General features: G+C 39.2%; 1 protein-coding gene across 4 annotated transcripts in view; it reads right to left on the bottom strand.

Annotated features, from left to right (window-relative positions):
• MDFIC (MyoD family inhibitor domain containing) overlaps window positions 1-16,124 on the bottom strand; it is a 93,751-nt gene extending 77,627 nt beyond the window's left edge. For 2 of the 4 annotated variants that reach the window (XM_020889128.2, XM_070468611.1), the window contains exons 1-2: window positions 16,041-16,124; window positions 15,567-15,755 (exon numbers count right to left, since the gene is read on the bottom strand). In XM_020889128.2, the coding sequence (XP_020744787.1) occupies window positions 15,567-15,651 (85 nt within the window). In that variant the 5' untranslated portion in view covers window positions 15,652-15,755; window positions 16,041-16,124. Of the gene's footprint in view, window positions 1-15,566; window positions 15,756-15,901; window positions 15,997-16,040 lie in introns of those variants that run through there. The other 2 variants (XM_070468606.1, XM_070468603.1) reach the window with 2 other exon arrangements.
• Window positions 16,125-17,154: the final 1,030 nt, after the last annotated feature.

The following is a 17,154-nucleotide window of genomic DNA, read 5'->3' as shown; positions in this document are numbered from 1 at the left end:
CAGTATTCCAAGTTATCAGAAAATACAATTTTATCAAATCACTAATTAATATAGAGGGATTTAGTTCTGTCTCTATGTTAGGACAACACTCAGAATACTAAACCTGAATTACTACACATAACACTAAACAGTCCTACTAATAGATGAACATTAAGAAGTATGTTTTAGATATCTAGTTAAAACAAAAGTTGAAGACACTTTAGAAATATCACTAGAGCAAAGGACAGTCATATACCACTGGCATCTGCTGCCAAGAGGCTAACTCCCACACATTCTCCTTTGCCCACACCAAGGAGGGAAACACAGAACGGGTGGAAGAGAGGGAAAAGCTTGGTCCTTGATAATGAATGCTCTAGCTGGGAAAACCGAACACACACACAAAATAATCAAGCAACTACAAAACCAGAGAATGAAAACTGCCCTGGGTCCTAATTCTGGGTCAAAGACTGACCAGCTGTGTGTCTGGGGCTCGGCCTCATTCTCTTTATCCAGAAACGAGGGCATTGAGCTGGATGGCTGCAGAGATCTTTGTTGTCTGTAAAATTCTGTCAATCTGAGTCTGCACAAAGGCTAAACAATAGAGCCAAAACTTCATATACACACACACTGTAGGGTGTTTAGAATGGAGAAGAGAAAAATCATAGAAAAACTCTGTAAAGCACTGGGTTTGAATTAATTTTCAAAGAAAATGACGAGCATGAGTTATGCCAAACAGTCAAAGGAAAAAGGTAAGAATTCTAAAGGATCAATTTAAATATAATATGTCCTACTCAGAAATGACTATCTGAAGAATCAATACTCTATTTTTTATTATTTTTCTAAAGAAAGGTGTGAATGGTGAGAAGTAATCTTTCTCCAATTTTGATTATTCTTGCTAAAGGATATGAGATTTAGGTAAATAGATTTTCCATTTGATTTAAAATTTTATAATATTTTGCCCAGTTGGCATTATCTAATTTTACTTATCTCAAACAGGTGGGGAATAAAATAACTTAATAGTGATTAATAAGAGAGAACAATCTAAATGTATAAAAGAGTACACTGGATAACAGTACATGTAAAATATTATATATGCCATATAACAACCACTCAGCTGATATGTAGTTGTTAAATAAGTAAAAAAGAAGAAAATGCTTCCTTTTGTTGAAAGAATAAGTTAATGAATTTTATATTTACAGTATTAGCAATTTTCAAAGGACATTAATATGTTTTATTTATTTCATCTTCAGAATCCATTAGCTAATTTCATATCTCTCCCAGGGTAGAAAGCCCATTGCAATACTCAGCCTTTCTCCAAAATTCCAAGGAATGGTACCTCATAAGGGATCATATTCTACTGTTTGTCAGTCTGACTCAGGAGTAAATTGTTCTTTATTTTAAGCATAAATATGCCATCAAGTGATCTTTAACTAGTTCTAGTTCTGCCCATTGTAGACAGAAATTAATAAACTTAAACTTACTTCTATAAGACAATCAATCATTCAAACTATTCCTGAGGGCTATTTTTTATCCATTAGTTTGTAGTCAAGCATATTTATTAACTGAAGAGATAAATGGTTTTAACAAATAAGAGTAAGAAAAGTATCTAGTAATGTTGTAGTCTGTTTCCAGGATTAAATGAACTTGTCAAAGTTACTAATAAACTTTTAAAACATGTACAATACTGTTCACGAATCATCATTTTCCAAGAAAGAGACAATATTGTCTAAAAGTCCAGATATCTGAATCCTTCTTGATAAACAGAATTTGCCTAACAATGCAGGATATGCAGGAGATCTGGGTTTGATTCCTGGGTCAGGAAGATCCCCTGGAGGAGGAAATGGAAACCCACTCCAATACTCTTGCCTGGAAAATCCCATGGACAGAGGAGACTGGCGTGCTACAGTCTGAGGTGCCGCAGAGAGTCAGACAGGACTAAGCATGCATGAACAACTCAATGAATAAGAACAAACGATAAATAAAAATACTCTGGTTCTCAGGCACAGAAATACTATCCTTACACTGTACTTTTTACTGGAGAAATGTTTAAGAACACAGAATCTGAAATCAAGGGAGCTGGGTCCACCACTAACTACATGGATCCTGGGCAATTTCCATAATCTTTGTCAGATTCTTTATCTTTAAAATGGTAATAACACCAGTCCCTATATCAGGAGGTGGATGTGGAAAGAAATGGAACCATGCCTGGAAAGTAGAAAAGTAGACTGTCTGGTATATAATAAGGGCTAATTCACACTTGCTACTAATGTTATATTACATGTCATTACAATAAGCACCTTTTTAAAACCTGAGGGAGGTGTTGAGAACAGTATCTATCTATTCAGTAATCACTATATAAAAACCAAGCTAGAAATCTGTTTACAGACAATATAAGGAAAAGTATTTCTTCTTCTGAAAAGATATATATTTTTCCCTTATGGACAATGAACATGATATTAGAGAAAATGCTTTCTTTTTGCCTCACATTTGCAGATAAAATGGAATCATTGGGTTGGACCCTGCAGTTATACCTATACATTTCAATTTTCCCTCAGGTTTGGATCTCCTAGTTTCCATTAGTGTGTGTGTGTGTCTGTGTGTGTCTGTGTGTGTGTGTGTGTGTAAAGTACTTTTACAGGTTACCTTAAATATTCTCTTGTGTGTGTGTGTGTACGTACTTTAAAGTACTTTTACAGGTTACCTTAAATATTCTCTTGAACTAGGCATAGGTTAGGTGTAAATGCACAAACCAATCATCAAATCTACTTCTTATCTGTACTTAATATGTATATTTTGTGGAAGACTAGTATAAATGATGGTGCTTGGCAGATATCCTTATAAAACTGCATAAAACTTAATCAGGATACAATTTACTTATTTCTTAAAGCAAGGAATATTAGCAGCTTTCTTTATGCATATAATTTAGGGCTGCTTCATGCTTGATCTACTTCAATTAAATATTTTACTTTAACCTATGACAGATCACTTATAATCTGTATAATATGTATATTCTTACTGCCATGCAATCTATATTCATGTCTCCTTTATCGATAAACAATTTCATTTTTACTCTTCCATTCAAATATCAACATTATTTCAGATTATCTATGTGTATTCTGGATTATGAAATCTTAAATAATCTGAAACTAAAATGTTTGGGAAAAGTAAAAAAAAAAAAAAAAAAAAACTTTTTAAAATCTGGGTCTCTATTTCCCAGAGGCTAAGACAATGTGGAAATCTACAAATATTTTACAAATGTAACCTTTAAAAACCAGAGATAAGGCAGCTTTCAGGAAGACCTGAGGCTCTGGAATTTCACTTCCTCGCTGATCCAAATAAAGAAAAAAGAAAAAAATAATCCCTTAAGCTTAATGACCTTTAAGAAACATTGCAAAACCCTCCTGCTTTGCTTGATGTTCTAAAACAGATTAAAATCTCATTGTCCAAAACATTTTAAGATTAAAACCAAAACATTTTTAGCAGATGAATGAGCATATCACTAAATTTCTTAGTTTTATATGTATACAAAAGTTATCATATAATCAGACATACTGTGTTTGTTGAATTAATTAAATGCTTAAATCAATTTAATCAACTAATTGTTATTGCCATTATTTTGAAAAATAGTAAGACTTCTGAGCAAAAGCTAAATTCATTCCTTCAAAGGGCCTCTTATGCAGTTAGAAGCTTATGGTGTGTTTAGATTTGAAAGAATGAGAAAAATGACATTGACTCAACTAGTTTAGTTGGGGTGGGTAGAAAACAATAGGTTTTATACACAGCAAATCAGAGAACAATTTTAAAATTATATGAATACGCAATTGAATACAAATATGCAAATAGATAGGTGCAAACTGCAGCAATAGTGCAAATTAATATCTCAGCAATCAGGGCTCTAAATAAATAAGGGCTAAGAATTAGGCACTTTCCCAAAAAAAAAAGGAGTGGGGAGGTTAGAAAAACACAAGCTGACACAGGGCACCAGGACAAGTGATCTCAGTCATCTTACTCTCCTTCGCCCTTTTACATCAGAATCTAAAGTTCCTCATCTAAAAATGTATTTTCAGGATACCTGACCCCAGACTCCTGCATCTTCAAATACAAGTTCAATAATGTTCTTCCTACCAGCAAATTCACTCATATTAAAGCCAAACATTCATAAGGCTCATAGAATTTTGAGTTACATGGGCTCATAAAGATCTCTTAACACAGCCTGATAACAAAAATTCAGTTCAAAATATCAACATCCAGCATCCCAGGAAGAAGGCAAGGACAGCAGACATGAACAATTCCAGAGACAGGGAAACAGCCTCAGAAGATGCCTTACTTCAAGTTAGGAGTTCTTAAGTATTCAAAGACTTCCCCCAAATCGTCTAAAATTGACTTATAATTTTCATTGATTCATAGTATTTTGTTCTTTGCCATCAAAGTCTAATCTTTCCTCCTTGTGACAGAGCCTCCATATTCAATCTACTCTTATAAGCATGATAATCTTTTTCAGTTCAATTGCTCAGTCATGTCCGACTCTTTGCAATCCCATGACTGCAGCACTCCAGGCCTCCCTGTCCATTACCAGCTCCCGGAGTTTACTCATACTCATGTCCATTGAGTCGGTGATGCCATCCAATCATCTCATCCTGTCGTCCCCTTCTCCTCCTGCCCCCAATCCCTCCCAGCATCAAGGTCTTTTCAAATGAGTCAGTTCTTCGCAACAGGTGGCCAAAGTATTGGAGTTTCAGCTTCAGCATCAGTCCTTCCAATGAACACCCAGGACTGATCTCCTTTAGGATGGACTGGTTGGATCTCCTTGCAGTCCAAGGGACTCTCAAGAGTCTTCTCCAACACCACAGTTCAAAAGCATCAATTCTTCAGCAATCAGCTTTCTTTATAGTCCAACTCTCATATCCATACATGACTACTGGAAAAACCATAGCCTTGACTAGATGGACCTTTGTTGACAAAGTAATGTCTCTGCTGTTTAATATGCTTTTTAGGTTGGTCATAACTACTTTTCTTCCAAGGAGTGTCTTAATTTCATGCCTGCAGTCACCATCTTTTTACTCTTTTTACTTTTTAATCTTTTTACTCTTATCTAAAAAGTTATCCTGGAAGAATTTGCCTTAATGACTGCCGAAATCCAGAGACACCTTGTCTATAGTAGTTCCCCTACTTAGCAATTAACTCTATTATAAAAGAAATTGAGGACTTTACCTTCTTCCCCTTTTTAAAAAATAAGGTTACACACACATCTTTAGTGTTTTAACATCATCATTATTCTAAGTGCCATAGTTTTTAAAACTTTTCTGTTACCTCTCAGTTATACTAACAGATTCTATCAAGAACATTCTACCCCAAGCTCTCTGGTTAAGGGATGAACTCTTATTGAGCACTATTTACAAAAATGAAGGCCAATGGAAGTCAAAACTAAGCCCAAGAAGTTCTTTAATCTGTAAAAGCATTTCTAAGCTACGATTTGATTCTGATCTTGAAATAAATAAGTGAGAGAGGATGGAGAAGAGCATTACAAATAGTGGTGAAGCCACAAATATGACAATAATGAGAGACTCTGCAGTATATTGAAATTGATTTCTTAGATTTCAGAATGATGGATATGAATCAGAAGTTGGGAGATGCTTCCTCTCTGGTAATTCTCCTAAAGGAAAAAACCAGGAGCCTCTTATTTAATCCATCAATACATCCTCTGGCCTTCTGGATCATTTCTTTGGGGCACTGCCTACTCGGAATTCTCCTTTAAGACCACCAACCCATTCTGGCTTTACAATCTCTGCAATCTCACTAACTTCCAGTTTTAGTCACCTCCAGGAGGATAACTTATAGATCCATTATCTTCACCCCAGTTCCTATCTTCACCTATAGATTTGAAGTTTTAGCTCTACACCAATACACCTTTAGCAATTCAAACTTAACATTTCCACTTCTCTTCTGTCCCTGCCTGTTTCTCCAACTGTAGCTTGTACACTGGTCAATGGTATTCACAGAATCACTGTCAGTTCTCTATTTTCTCCTTATTGTCCCTTTCCCAACAATCAATTGCTAGAACCTGCTAGTTATAGCTCTCAATTTCTCTTAAATCTATACTTTCTTGCCTATATCCACTACCAGGGCCTATCCTCATTTCCTCTTCCAAATAGAAATGCTTTTCTAAAATAAAGACTGAATATGTTACTCCTTGGCTCAGTAAGAATTAAATCCATTTTGCATATGGGTGAAAACCTGATAGAGTTATTTTAACACTGTACATATTTTAATGTTGCAAATTCCTACACCTTTCGCATGTTCAATAATTTCAGCTTGTTATCTCAGTAAGAAATAAAGAGCAAAATCTCTCAGAAAATCTTCCTAAAATCCTGCATGCTGCTTGGGTGATGTGACGAGAAAAATAAGAACAAAGTAGGTCTATATTCATAAAGACCCAGAAGATTAAAGGCTGATTCACCATGAAAAAAGCAAGCGAACTATTTCTATGAGCAGAGACAGTGAGGAGAGGAAACTGGTTCCCTCGTCCTCTGCCACCTGCCTTCAGGGGGTGTGTCACCTGCCCAGCCACAGGCTGCTTCATTTGTAGTGCTCAACTCTGCACAGTCCAAACCAAAAAGACCTACAAGCTGTGTCTTCTTCAGCTCGGATCACTCACAGCCTAACTCAGACAAGACTGATCCCTTGCTATCCTGAGATTTCTCTCTTAACCTCCAGAAGCTCCAGAACTGAACCAGTCACCTTGCAACTGGCCGTAAACTAATCTGTCACAGGGCTCCTGTAGTTCTCGTGAACTGATATTCAGACAAGGGATTTGGTGCACACACACAGACCTCATCCTCTCTCTCTCACTTAGCTTACAAGTTCTCTCTGGGCAGAACATGTGTTACACATTTTCAATTGTCACAGGATTTTGTACATAGTAGGCACAAAGAAAATAGCTGTTCGTAAGTTTCCCAGTTTAAATATGTTGATATATTTGGTAAGATATATTGTGCTAGCAAGAAAATGTATTTCAGACTTTATACCCGAAACTACTTAAAAATCAGGCATAAAAGCACATGCATATGAATCATCTTACTTCAGATCATGTGGGTGTGAATCTGAAAACAGAAGTGGACTGCAAGCAGAAACCACAAACGAAATTAATGTTAAAATAACTCTTTTCATAGTTCCTGCTTAGTGAACTCTAAGCAATTAGAATCTAGAAAATACAACTCCATTTCCAAAAGTTACAGCAGAAACCTTAGCTCCTTCAGGATGTGTAGGCTAACCTAAAAACAAAATACTAAAAGCTTAAGAAACTTCAGTGTTAATGGAAAGAGGGAGAGGAGGGGGAAAAAGATGAGAGAGAAACAGATTATGAGAAAGAATCATCCAAAACACAGGACTGATCAAGACAGCAGGAAGGGCTGCAGCAAAGTTCAACTATGCAAACATCTAGACTCTAGCCAGTGCAGAATCAATCTCCCCTTAATAAAAACTGAATAAAGACTTTTAGGAATAGAAACATAAAAATCATACCCCATGCCTTTATAGGGTAGAATACTTATATTAACTCAGAAAAACAATTTGGTGGAATTGTTTCCCTCTTCTGTTTGCTGTTGTTTTAACTAATTTTCCACTTGCAAATGGCCTTTTAGATTGTGGCAATTTATGTTTCCTTTTCCCCCAAATCTTTTATTACAAAAATATAATGCTAGTAAAGTAATCGCACACTGTTATTAGACCTTTCCATGAAATCAACTCAACATGATCCAGGAAACAAGGTTCAAAGAAACAGGAAAGGCTCTTACACACCCAAAAATTCCACAGCTTCCCCACTAGCCCTGTAAAGGTCACTCTATTATATATGTTAAATCCTTGTATGTGAACTGACTGAACAAGGCCAACAGGCATGACTCTTGCTGACCAGAAATCACAGCCTGCTAATTGTACTTCTGGTCTCTCCAGCTCCCTATATAGCCTGGAACACAAGACCAGTTGGTACAAACACACTCTTCCCACACATGCCTGATCCTCCTCCCTTGCCCCGACTCCCACTGCTTTCATTCTGCCAATCTCCAAACCTAAGCCAATTCCAAAAATCCATTCTATCTGCTTCTATTCCCAAGGTCCCGAATGCTTCTTGCTGAGAAAGGCAATCAACCATGCTGACCGTGTCCACTAAAAATTCATGCCACTCATTCTTTGTTAAGCTCTCAGTGTTACTGAGCAATCCTTTTGTTTGCCCCAGATGGACTCCCTCTTGAATCCTTCCCAATCTTTTCCACACATCTCAAATTTCTTGACTCATCCTAACCCCAGCTTGCTCTCAGCAAATGTTACATCCATTTTTCTGAGGATATCGAGGACTTCAATAATCTCTTACTCATGAAATTTTCTCTAGATGATCACTCATCCTTTTCTCCTATCCCCATCTCAAAGGGGAACTTTCCAAAGACTCTTATCATCCCCTTCCTTCCCAGGATTTTACTCTTTCAATTACAAACACCCACTGCACCGCAGTTCCAACCAACCCAGGCTCTTTCATCTTTTTTCTTTCTATCCCATGGCTTTCTTTCCATTAGTGTGTGATGGACATGCTTAAAATTCCGCACCCAAAAGCAGCCCTCTCTACACCCTGCTTCTAACAAACTACAGCTCTTCTCATCTTCCATGGCCCCTAAATATCTAACATTTCTGTGATCAATCCTATAAACTCTCTCTCTGTATTCTTTCCCTTCTTCTCCCAAAAGGGTAGCCATTCCCCTAAATCTTGTCCTCAAATACCCTCTCTCACTCTTGTGCCCATCCATCAGCTACTTGGTGGTAAACTCTTAGTCTGTAAGCCTGACCCTCACCACTCTCCTGGTGACAGATTCTCTTTTTCAGTGGCCTACTGGCGATCCTGGCTCGGGGTAATTTCCACGGAACCAACACGATCAAAACAAAGACTCAACTCCTCCTATGTTTCCACCGAGGTTACAAAGCAAACCTATGACTTACCTTAAATTTCTATCTTTCCACCACCTCCCATATTAAGTATTTTGCCCAGCCTCATAAATGCCATTGAACGAAACTGGACACTGTGCCTAGTTTTAGGAGATTCAAAAATGAGTAAGTAAAAATCAATGCCCTCAACATTCTCTTACAGCAAGGTAGCGCACTGTCCTACTTTTGCTATTGTTCTTAAATCCATAGTCTCAATTCCACTCCCACTGGTGCTCCTCTCATCTTTTGTCAGGCTATTGTAAAATCCTTCTGCAAAGTCACGACCTTCACTCTTGCCTCTCCGTTCAGAATCATCCTCTGAACTGCCACCAGATTTATTTTCTAAAAACACCAATTTGGTCCTATCCTTACCCTTAGCAAGAACTTTCAATAGCTCACTACTGCCTACAGAAAGGATATACAAATTCCTCTCAGGAGAATCAAGGACCTCCTCAAAATTACTTTAGCTTATCTTTACAACTTTACCTTATTTTCAACTCCTTAATAGAGCTCATACAATGCTCTTAGTGAAGTCCTCCACATTCTGGAACAGACCTTGCTTTTCACATCTATCTCCACAAATCTTGTGGAGTTTGACTATGATTCTTGGTCCAACTCAAATCAAGAGTTTTTTTTGAGTTTTCCAAATGACCCAGATAGAGATGCTATCTCTCTCCCATGTTGTTTGCCATCACTTTCTTTGTGTCTTTCTATAGCACCTTTCCATCTTCTTTATAAGTATGTGTAAATTTATTTCTCTAATATACTGCAAGCCCCAGATTTCATTCATCAATATTTTTCTCTCTGTATCTGTCACAAAGCATCATCTCTATTTATATATTGTGTGTATATATTGTGTATTTGTGTATATGTGTATTTATATATTGTAATATATATGTGTGTGTATGTGTGTATATATATATAATAGAACATTCACAGAGCACCTGAGTAAGGCAGAAATAAACAATTTCATTCATCAATATTTTTCTCTCTGTATCTGTCACAAAGCATCATCTCTATTTATATATATTGTGTTTGTATATGTGTGTGTATGTGTGTGTGTGTGTGTGTGTGTGTGTGTGTGTGTATATATAAGAACATTCACAGAGCACCTGAGTAAGGCAGAAATAAACAATGTGAGGACAAACAAAAAGGGTATGGTCGGGATGAAAATTGCTATGAAATTACCCTGAATTACAAACACAAACATATATTAATAAATGCTTTCCCTATTCCCATCCTCCATCCTGACCCCAAACTATTTCTATTCTGTGCCATTTGCCGCCATGACTCAGTTGTTCTGGACAGCAACCAAGCCCTCCATTTACCCAATCATTTATTCCACAAACATATACTAGAGCCTACTTCAAAGTCAACAGCGCTCCCTGCCTATCTCAAGATTTTGTGCTATCATCTCCTTCCTTAACATGGTCCCACCCAGCTCAGTTCACACCACAGTGTCCCTCAGAACTTTATTCGCAGTTCTCAGCTCAAACAATTCAAGCTCTCCAAACATTTTCTTAAATCTACAGTCATATCATTTTAACCACTTCCTTCCTCCTTCCCTTCTTAGGTTTCTCCCAGGTACTCCGCCTCTTATGCATTTGATTCTTTTTCTTAGCAGAGGGAACATGACTCTGTCAAGCTGATAAGGCTTGCATTTCTCTAAACTTACAAAATGAACATTAATTCCTTTAAGCGAAAAAGGATTTGGAGCATAAGGTCTACACCGCTTGAAATGCCCCCAAATCCTCTTCCAAATCTAGACAAGGTTTATTATAGTTTTCCAGTTAAGCCTATGCTCTCAAGCACCTGTACTGAAAATGTTTCACTCACTTTTTTCTTAATTACCTGTATGTGGTTGCCAGTATCATTAAGAGTGTGTTCCCTATAATTTATCAATAACATTTAGTAAAAGTCTCAACCATCTTTTTGAGATTATTGAGCTAAACATAATTTATCATTCTGTTTCTATGATAAAGGATAATCCAGATTTCAAAAATCCAACTTACAAGTGAATACAGATCATGTGAAAATGAGGGACTTCTTTCCTTATTATGCCATAAAAATGCTGAGATCCCTAGAGAGAAGTCCAGGATGACGGGACAAAAATATCTACTGAGGTGGTAGAACAAAGAATTAAAAGATCTATTTATTGACTTATTTTTATCTCATTCTTTTCAAAGTGTGTTTATATATTTCTTTTTTAATATTCACATATATTTGTACAATTGTATACATAATCTTGACAGGAAACTTTTTTGAGGATGAAGACTCAGGCCTCAGTTCAGTTCAGATCACTAATTGGGATATGGGATAAAAATGCTGGCAAGCTCTAAGAGACAGTACACATGGAGTGATATGATTTAAAGTTTGGAACTTGAAAGGGAGATGTTTCTCAAGATTTTTTTAAGGCTTTCTATAAGAAAGAAAAAGACTTTTTAAAAATCAAAAGCCTCTAAAAACAATGATTCTCAACTAGAGATAATGAGCACCTGGAGATTGTCAAAAAGGCAGATTCTTGAGTCTTACTCTCCAGATTCTGATTCTGTAACTCTAGAGTGGAGCCAAAGGTGTCAGTAGCCTTGAGAGGCTAAAATAGCATCTCAACACCATCGTTATTCCAGGCCAGATAATTCTTCGTTGTGAGGGGCTACCATACTGTGTGCATTGTAAGATGTGTATAGTATTCTCCCTGGCCTCTACCCACTGCATCCCAGGAGCATCCACCCCACCCCACCAAACATGTTTCCAGAAGATGCCAAATGTTTCCTGCAAGGCACTTCATCCCTGATTGAGGACCAGAGACAGAAGTTGCCCAAAGATGACACACTCTGAGAAATGCCATTCTTAAAGGATAAAATGATATGGTAAACGTCAAAGAATATGGATATTATGAGCATACGTGGTATAAATTGAAATATACAGGCTTCCCATAAAGGAAATCTGATTAGCCACTATAAATTCCTGACAAGTCAGCTAAGCTTCTAAGTCAAAGCTCTTCTTATGTAATTTCAACTTGAAGATTTTCTCCCTAGCTTCTATTTTAAATTATTTTTAATTAACTTTACTGGCATTTTGCATCCTGCTATGAAAAGTCCGCCTAATAGTCTCAGAGGACTCTCCCAAGAGAGAAGAGTGCATTAAATCACACATTATCACATTAAAGAATATTCCAGCACACAGTCCAACAGTCTAAATCTTGACAAATGCAATGGGGGAGGGAGGGGGATGCAAGGACCAGAACAGGCAAAGTGATTCACAGTATCCAAAGCTGATTATTTTCCATTCACCCATCTATAGGAAGAAAGTTCTATTGATTCTCTACCTTAATCCACATTTATCACAATGACATATATTTTACAATTTGTGCTTCCATCCTGGATTCTACTGACTATGTATGAGACCCTGGACAAGTCACTTAAGCTCTTTGGACATCTCTTCTAGAAAGTGAGCCAACTGAACTAAGCTATTTCTAAAGATCCTTCTAGTTACAAGTAGCAAACATGGAAGCATTTAATTAAAAGGCTCTTTTAATCATATAGATTCTAGTAACTGCACATAAAAGCAAACGTCTACCAAGGTTGATAGCGCAATGAATTTTAAGATGCTTGACCCAAAAAAGAAAAAAATGACAATTAGATAAACCATACATACAAGATCCATTCTCTTTTAAAACAAAAAGAAGTTTGGCCCAAACTACCATTCACTTATCAAGACACTTATACAGGTATTCTGTGTGAGAAGGACAATCAAGTCAGTCTTTCAGAAGTTCACCATAAATAGGGAAATAGTTTTTAAATCACACATTTACTCTCTAGTTTCTATAACAGAAATCACAAATCAGCTGCTTTGGAGCCATTTCCAGCCTGCAGGTGTGGTTGTTTTTTTTGGCCTGGATAAAAATTGGATTTAATTAGCTGCCAACTTTTAAAAGGGAGTGATGATACATAAAAATCCATATTTCCAGTATCTCTTGAAATACTGGAAGATATTAAACCCAAGTAGCAACAGTGAGCTGGACCAAGAAGCACTGCCTCCTGGGCCCAGAGCTCTCCAGGGGTCCTCAGTCCCTACTGCTCCCTATCTTCCCACCCCCATCCCGGGTCCTTCTGACAGCATGGGGCATATGAGCTTATATCCTGGTCCGTAACAATTTTCAAAATGCACAAATAAGATTTTTAATGCTTTCAGAGCAACAGAACTGTGCTTGGAGAAGAATCACAGCCAAAGGGGAAAAGTTGTAAAGAGAGCGGTCTTGCTCTCAACATGAAAAACTTTCATAACTATCAATATGAATGCTGATAAGCAGAATGTGCTACACTGTAGGCATTTAACCACCTGAAAAAAGGTAGAAAGAAATTCTAGACTAGATGGGGAGTTCAGACTAGAAACCCCCCAAATTTACTTTCAATTTTAACTTTTTATGCCTTCAGTTAGTTAGTACACATAGCTCATCACAACACAGTAATACATGTACAGGTTACATGTCTTTACATACACACACATATATATGCATATTAACACACACATATATGCATATGCATATTAACATACATATAAATTTAATTTTGTTTGCAGGGAAAGACTTGATTTTATCCTTCTCCTTCATGAAAAGACATTTTCTACTAACTTTCATAGAACATTCCATTTTTCTCACTGATTTTAATATACAAAGTTTTAAAATTAGGTTTCTATTAACTAAGCAGCCATATCTTACCAGAGTATTATTCAATTATTCTTCTGAAAAGATGATCAAGAATCCAAGGATAGAAGGACAAGGATGAAAGAACTCGAGAAAGAGTTCAGAGAAGTGTGGCCTGCAGGCGAAGGTTCTTCACTAGCATCTTTACCAACAAAACCACCCTAACCATGGCAGCTACATACAAGCTCCCTGCCCACTTGATCCAAAACTTTTTTCCTTATGAGATCTGTTTGTTTGAGATACAACCTTTTAACAAGATTCTGAAGATTTTCTTTTGTAAAAAACTTAACTTTATATTACATTCACAATGAAATTGATGCCTATTTAAAGGATGCAGCAAGTCAAAGTAAACTAATTTAAAAAACTAAACAAACAAACAAAATTGCTGCTGAGGCTGAGTCAATTTTCAGGTAAAACATATCCCAAGAGTTTCCACACTGATAATGTGTTACATGCAGTCCACAGTTTTCTTCAGAACATTCTAGAGGTTCGCTTCCTAAAAACATATCATGTGATACCTTACAGCATTACATCTGCACAGGTGGATTAGGCATCACTGCAACTTCTGCTGACTTTAAAATGTGTATTTTTAAAGTTGGACATTGCAGATATCGCTAGTTCTAAGTCAACTGTTTTTCTAGTGTGTGTGAGCTTGATTTTTGATATAAGCATTTGTTAACACCAGTGATTAACAGCTCAAGTGTGAACCTGAACAACCCATCAAGGAGCCCATATGACTACTGAGGACATGCCTAATGACAAGAAAACAATTGCCTTGGCAATATAATGTTCCGAACATGGGCTGCTTCTGGGAAAATGTGTTTATCATTCTGGTTCTGATTTTCTGATTTTCTCTAGAAAAAATGACTCACTGTTTAGAAGCAAAAAAACAACGATAAACATAATTCAATTTAACAGCCTTTGAATGCCAGGACATTTTAATTTAGTCATGGATGTTTTCTGCTTTTACCTACTGTGGGTTCAACATTAACTTCTCTTCCACTTTTTAGTGCTTTAACAAAAAGAATCCCAAGAGGCTCATGACATTATTCTTAAGGATGGGGGGCTGGGGGATATCAGGCTTGAAATCAAGATTTAAAAATAGGTTTCTGAACCTTGGAAAATTATTTAGTTTATATGAGTCAGAACCCTTTAAAGCAGAGTCACACTAAGAGGAAGATACATCAGATTAAGATCCTTTCTCTCTGTCACCAATGAAAACCTGATGTATGTTACCTTCAAGAGAAGATCCTGTCTGACATGTGTATAAGCTTCTTATGGAAGTTTCCCAGGAACAGGAGTACTTTTTTTTTTTTAACAGACTATATTTGTTTACAACTTGGATGAACACAAAGAGCTAATTCATTCTTGGAAAGCATTTCTTTTGAAACCTGTTTATTTCAAAACAAAAAGTTATTGAAAGCATGTGCATGAGCCATTCCAAAGCAATTGGTCAGAGAAACCTGGATTATCAAAGCTGCAGAGGCGCCCACAAGAAATAGAAAGAGGAAGGGAGAGTGCAGGTTTCTCAAAAAGCAGCGGCAGTCCTGGATCTGCTGAAGACACAGAACTTAAGTGGTGGGGAAGGCTTCGGAGCCCGCACTGTTGGGTCTTAGGCCCTGAAATGCATATGTTTAAGAAAAAAGTGATCCTGTCATCCAGTTTCTCGGCAGCCAAAGGAAGGGGGAGTGGAGAGATCAGCGGATCCCGCCCTCTTATCCGGTTGTTGATCTGAGGCTGCGATCCTGGAGAACTTGCTTGAATAATGCTAACTATGCAAAAGTTCTCTACGACGAGGTAGGCTCAGTCCTTGCACCAATTCCCCACACACAGATTCCAAGCAGTAAATGTGCGAACACATTTTAAAATGCAACAGTGACAAAGGAGCTTGCAACTTGCAAGCGGCACTCACCCTGGGCTGGGGCGCCCAGCCGGCCACCGCCAGCCTCAGCCCCGCGCTGGGGCCCGGGAGCCAGGGCTTCCCCTGCGCCGGACATGGGCCGCTCCGCTGAGCCCGCGCCGCGCCTCCGCCTAGCTCGCCGCCCTTCGGGGTCGATGCACCAGGGGCTGGGAGGTGTTGGGTGCAGGGAACTGAATGCTTCTGGCGAGGATTAGGGGGGAAAAAAAAAGTGTTTTGAGAGAAGAGCACACACCACCCCAGCGGGACATTCCCTCCCTCTCGGCTTCCCTTCCCTAAACCCCACCCCGGGGAAGTTTTGATTTGAAACCCGGGAGGAAAACTGTTACCTAGCAAGTTGACAGCAGCCAGTCCTAGCGGACAGAAGGGGGCCCTCAGGGGGAGGCGCCAGAAGGGAGATGGGATTTGGGAACAGCTCGGGGAGGGGAGCAGACCCCTCCTCCTCCCGCCGAGAGCACCGCCACCTACCTCGGCATCCCCCAACACACTCAAAGCCCTTTCCTCCTCCTCCTCTTCCGCCTCGGAAAGTTAGCGAGGCTCCGGCAGGGGCCGCAGGTCGCGGTGGCTGGACGGCGGCAGCCGCCTCTGGGTGGCCCTCCCAGCCTGCGTCCCGCTCAGCGGACACCTCAGTGGCGGCCACAGCAGCCGCCGCTCCTCTGGCTCCGCGCTCTCCGCCCCCTCTTTCCCGTCAGCTCAGCCCGGCCGGTTCCCCTCCGAGGGAACTCTTGCCCCTCTGCCTCTCTTTCCCCCTTCCACCACTCCTGCACTCCAGAAACGCTTCTCGCTCTGTGGCGCCTTTTCATCATATCCGGATCAGAGAGGCCTCGAACTCTTGGCTCTCTGCCCCGAGGCTGGGGGCGGTGCGACCCGGGCTCGGCCTCCCGGTGCCTCGCGCGGGCTCTGTCTGGGTCAGGAGGCCAAAGCCCGACCGGGCTGGCGCGGGGCGGGGTGGGGTGGGAGTGTCCTCCCGGGGGAAGGAGGCAGTTGGCTATTCCCTGGCTGCCCGAGTGCCCCCCACTCAGAGAGTCACCCCATCCCTCTCCCCACCCCTGCCCCAGACCCACTGACATTATGGGAATGCCTTGAAGGAAGTAGAAGCCTTCAGGGTGGACAATACAAAATGAAAAAGTATCACTTTCCTGACAGAATACAGAAAGAGTAGTTTTGAAACCCTGACCCCTAGCAGACCAGTTAATCTCTTCATCTCTGGCTCTAAAGAAGTCTTTATTCTGTTTTTCAGTTCTTTGTTTATGTTGGTCAAACAGGATCCCAGACAGGAAAAACCTGTTGCAGCTGCAAGAAGACTCAAGAGGCATCCAGGAAAAGGGTGACACCCTTGAGGATGCCCTGGCCCTGGTCTCCAGCCCCGGCTGTATCAGGGCAAATATCTCCTCCACAGATGACTTCTGTGGGGAGATAAACTTGTGGTCGGAAGTAAAAAGCTGACAACCTCCATTTACAAAGGAGATGTTCTGATTGCAGTTTAATCTGATAAGCCAAGAATAACATCTATAAAATAATTTGCAGATACAAGAGTACTTCAGATAACTTTTGCTCTTTATTCACTGAGAGAAAAATGCAA

The sequence above is a fragment of the Odocoileus virginianus genome, chromosome 1 (assembly GCF_023699985.2).
Source record: "Odocoileus virginianus isolate 20LAN1187 ecotype Illinois chromosome 1, Ovbor_1.2, whole genome shotgun sequence".
Taxonomy (NCBI): domain Eukaryota; kingdom Metazoa; phylum Chordata; class Mammalia; order Artiodactyla; family Cervidae; genus Odocoileus; species Odocoileus virginianus.
Note: the sequence above shows the minus strand (reverse complement) of the source record. Positions and strands in the feature narration are given on the sequence as shown.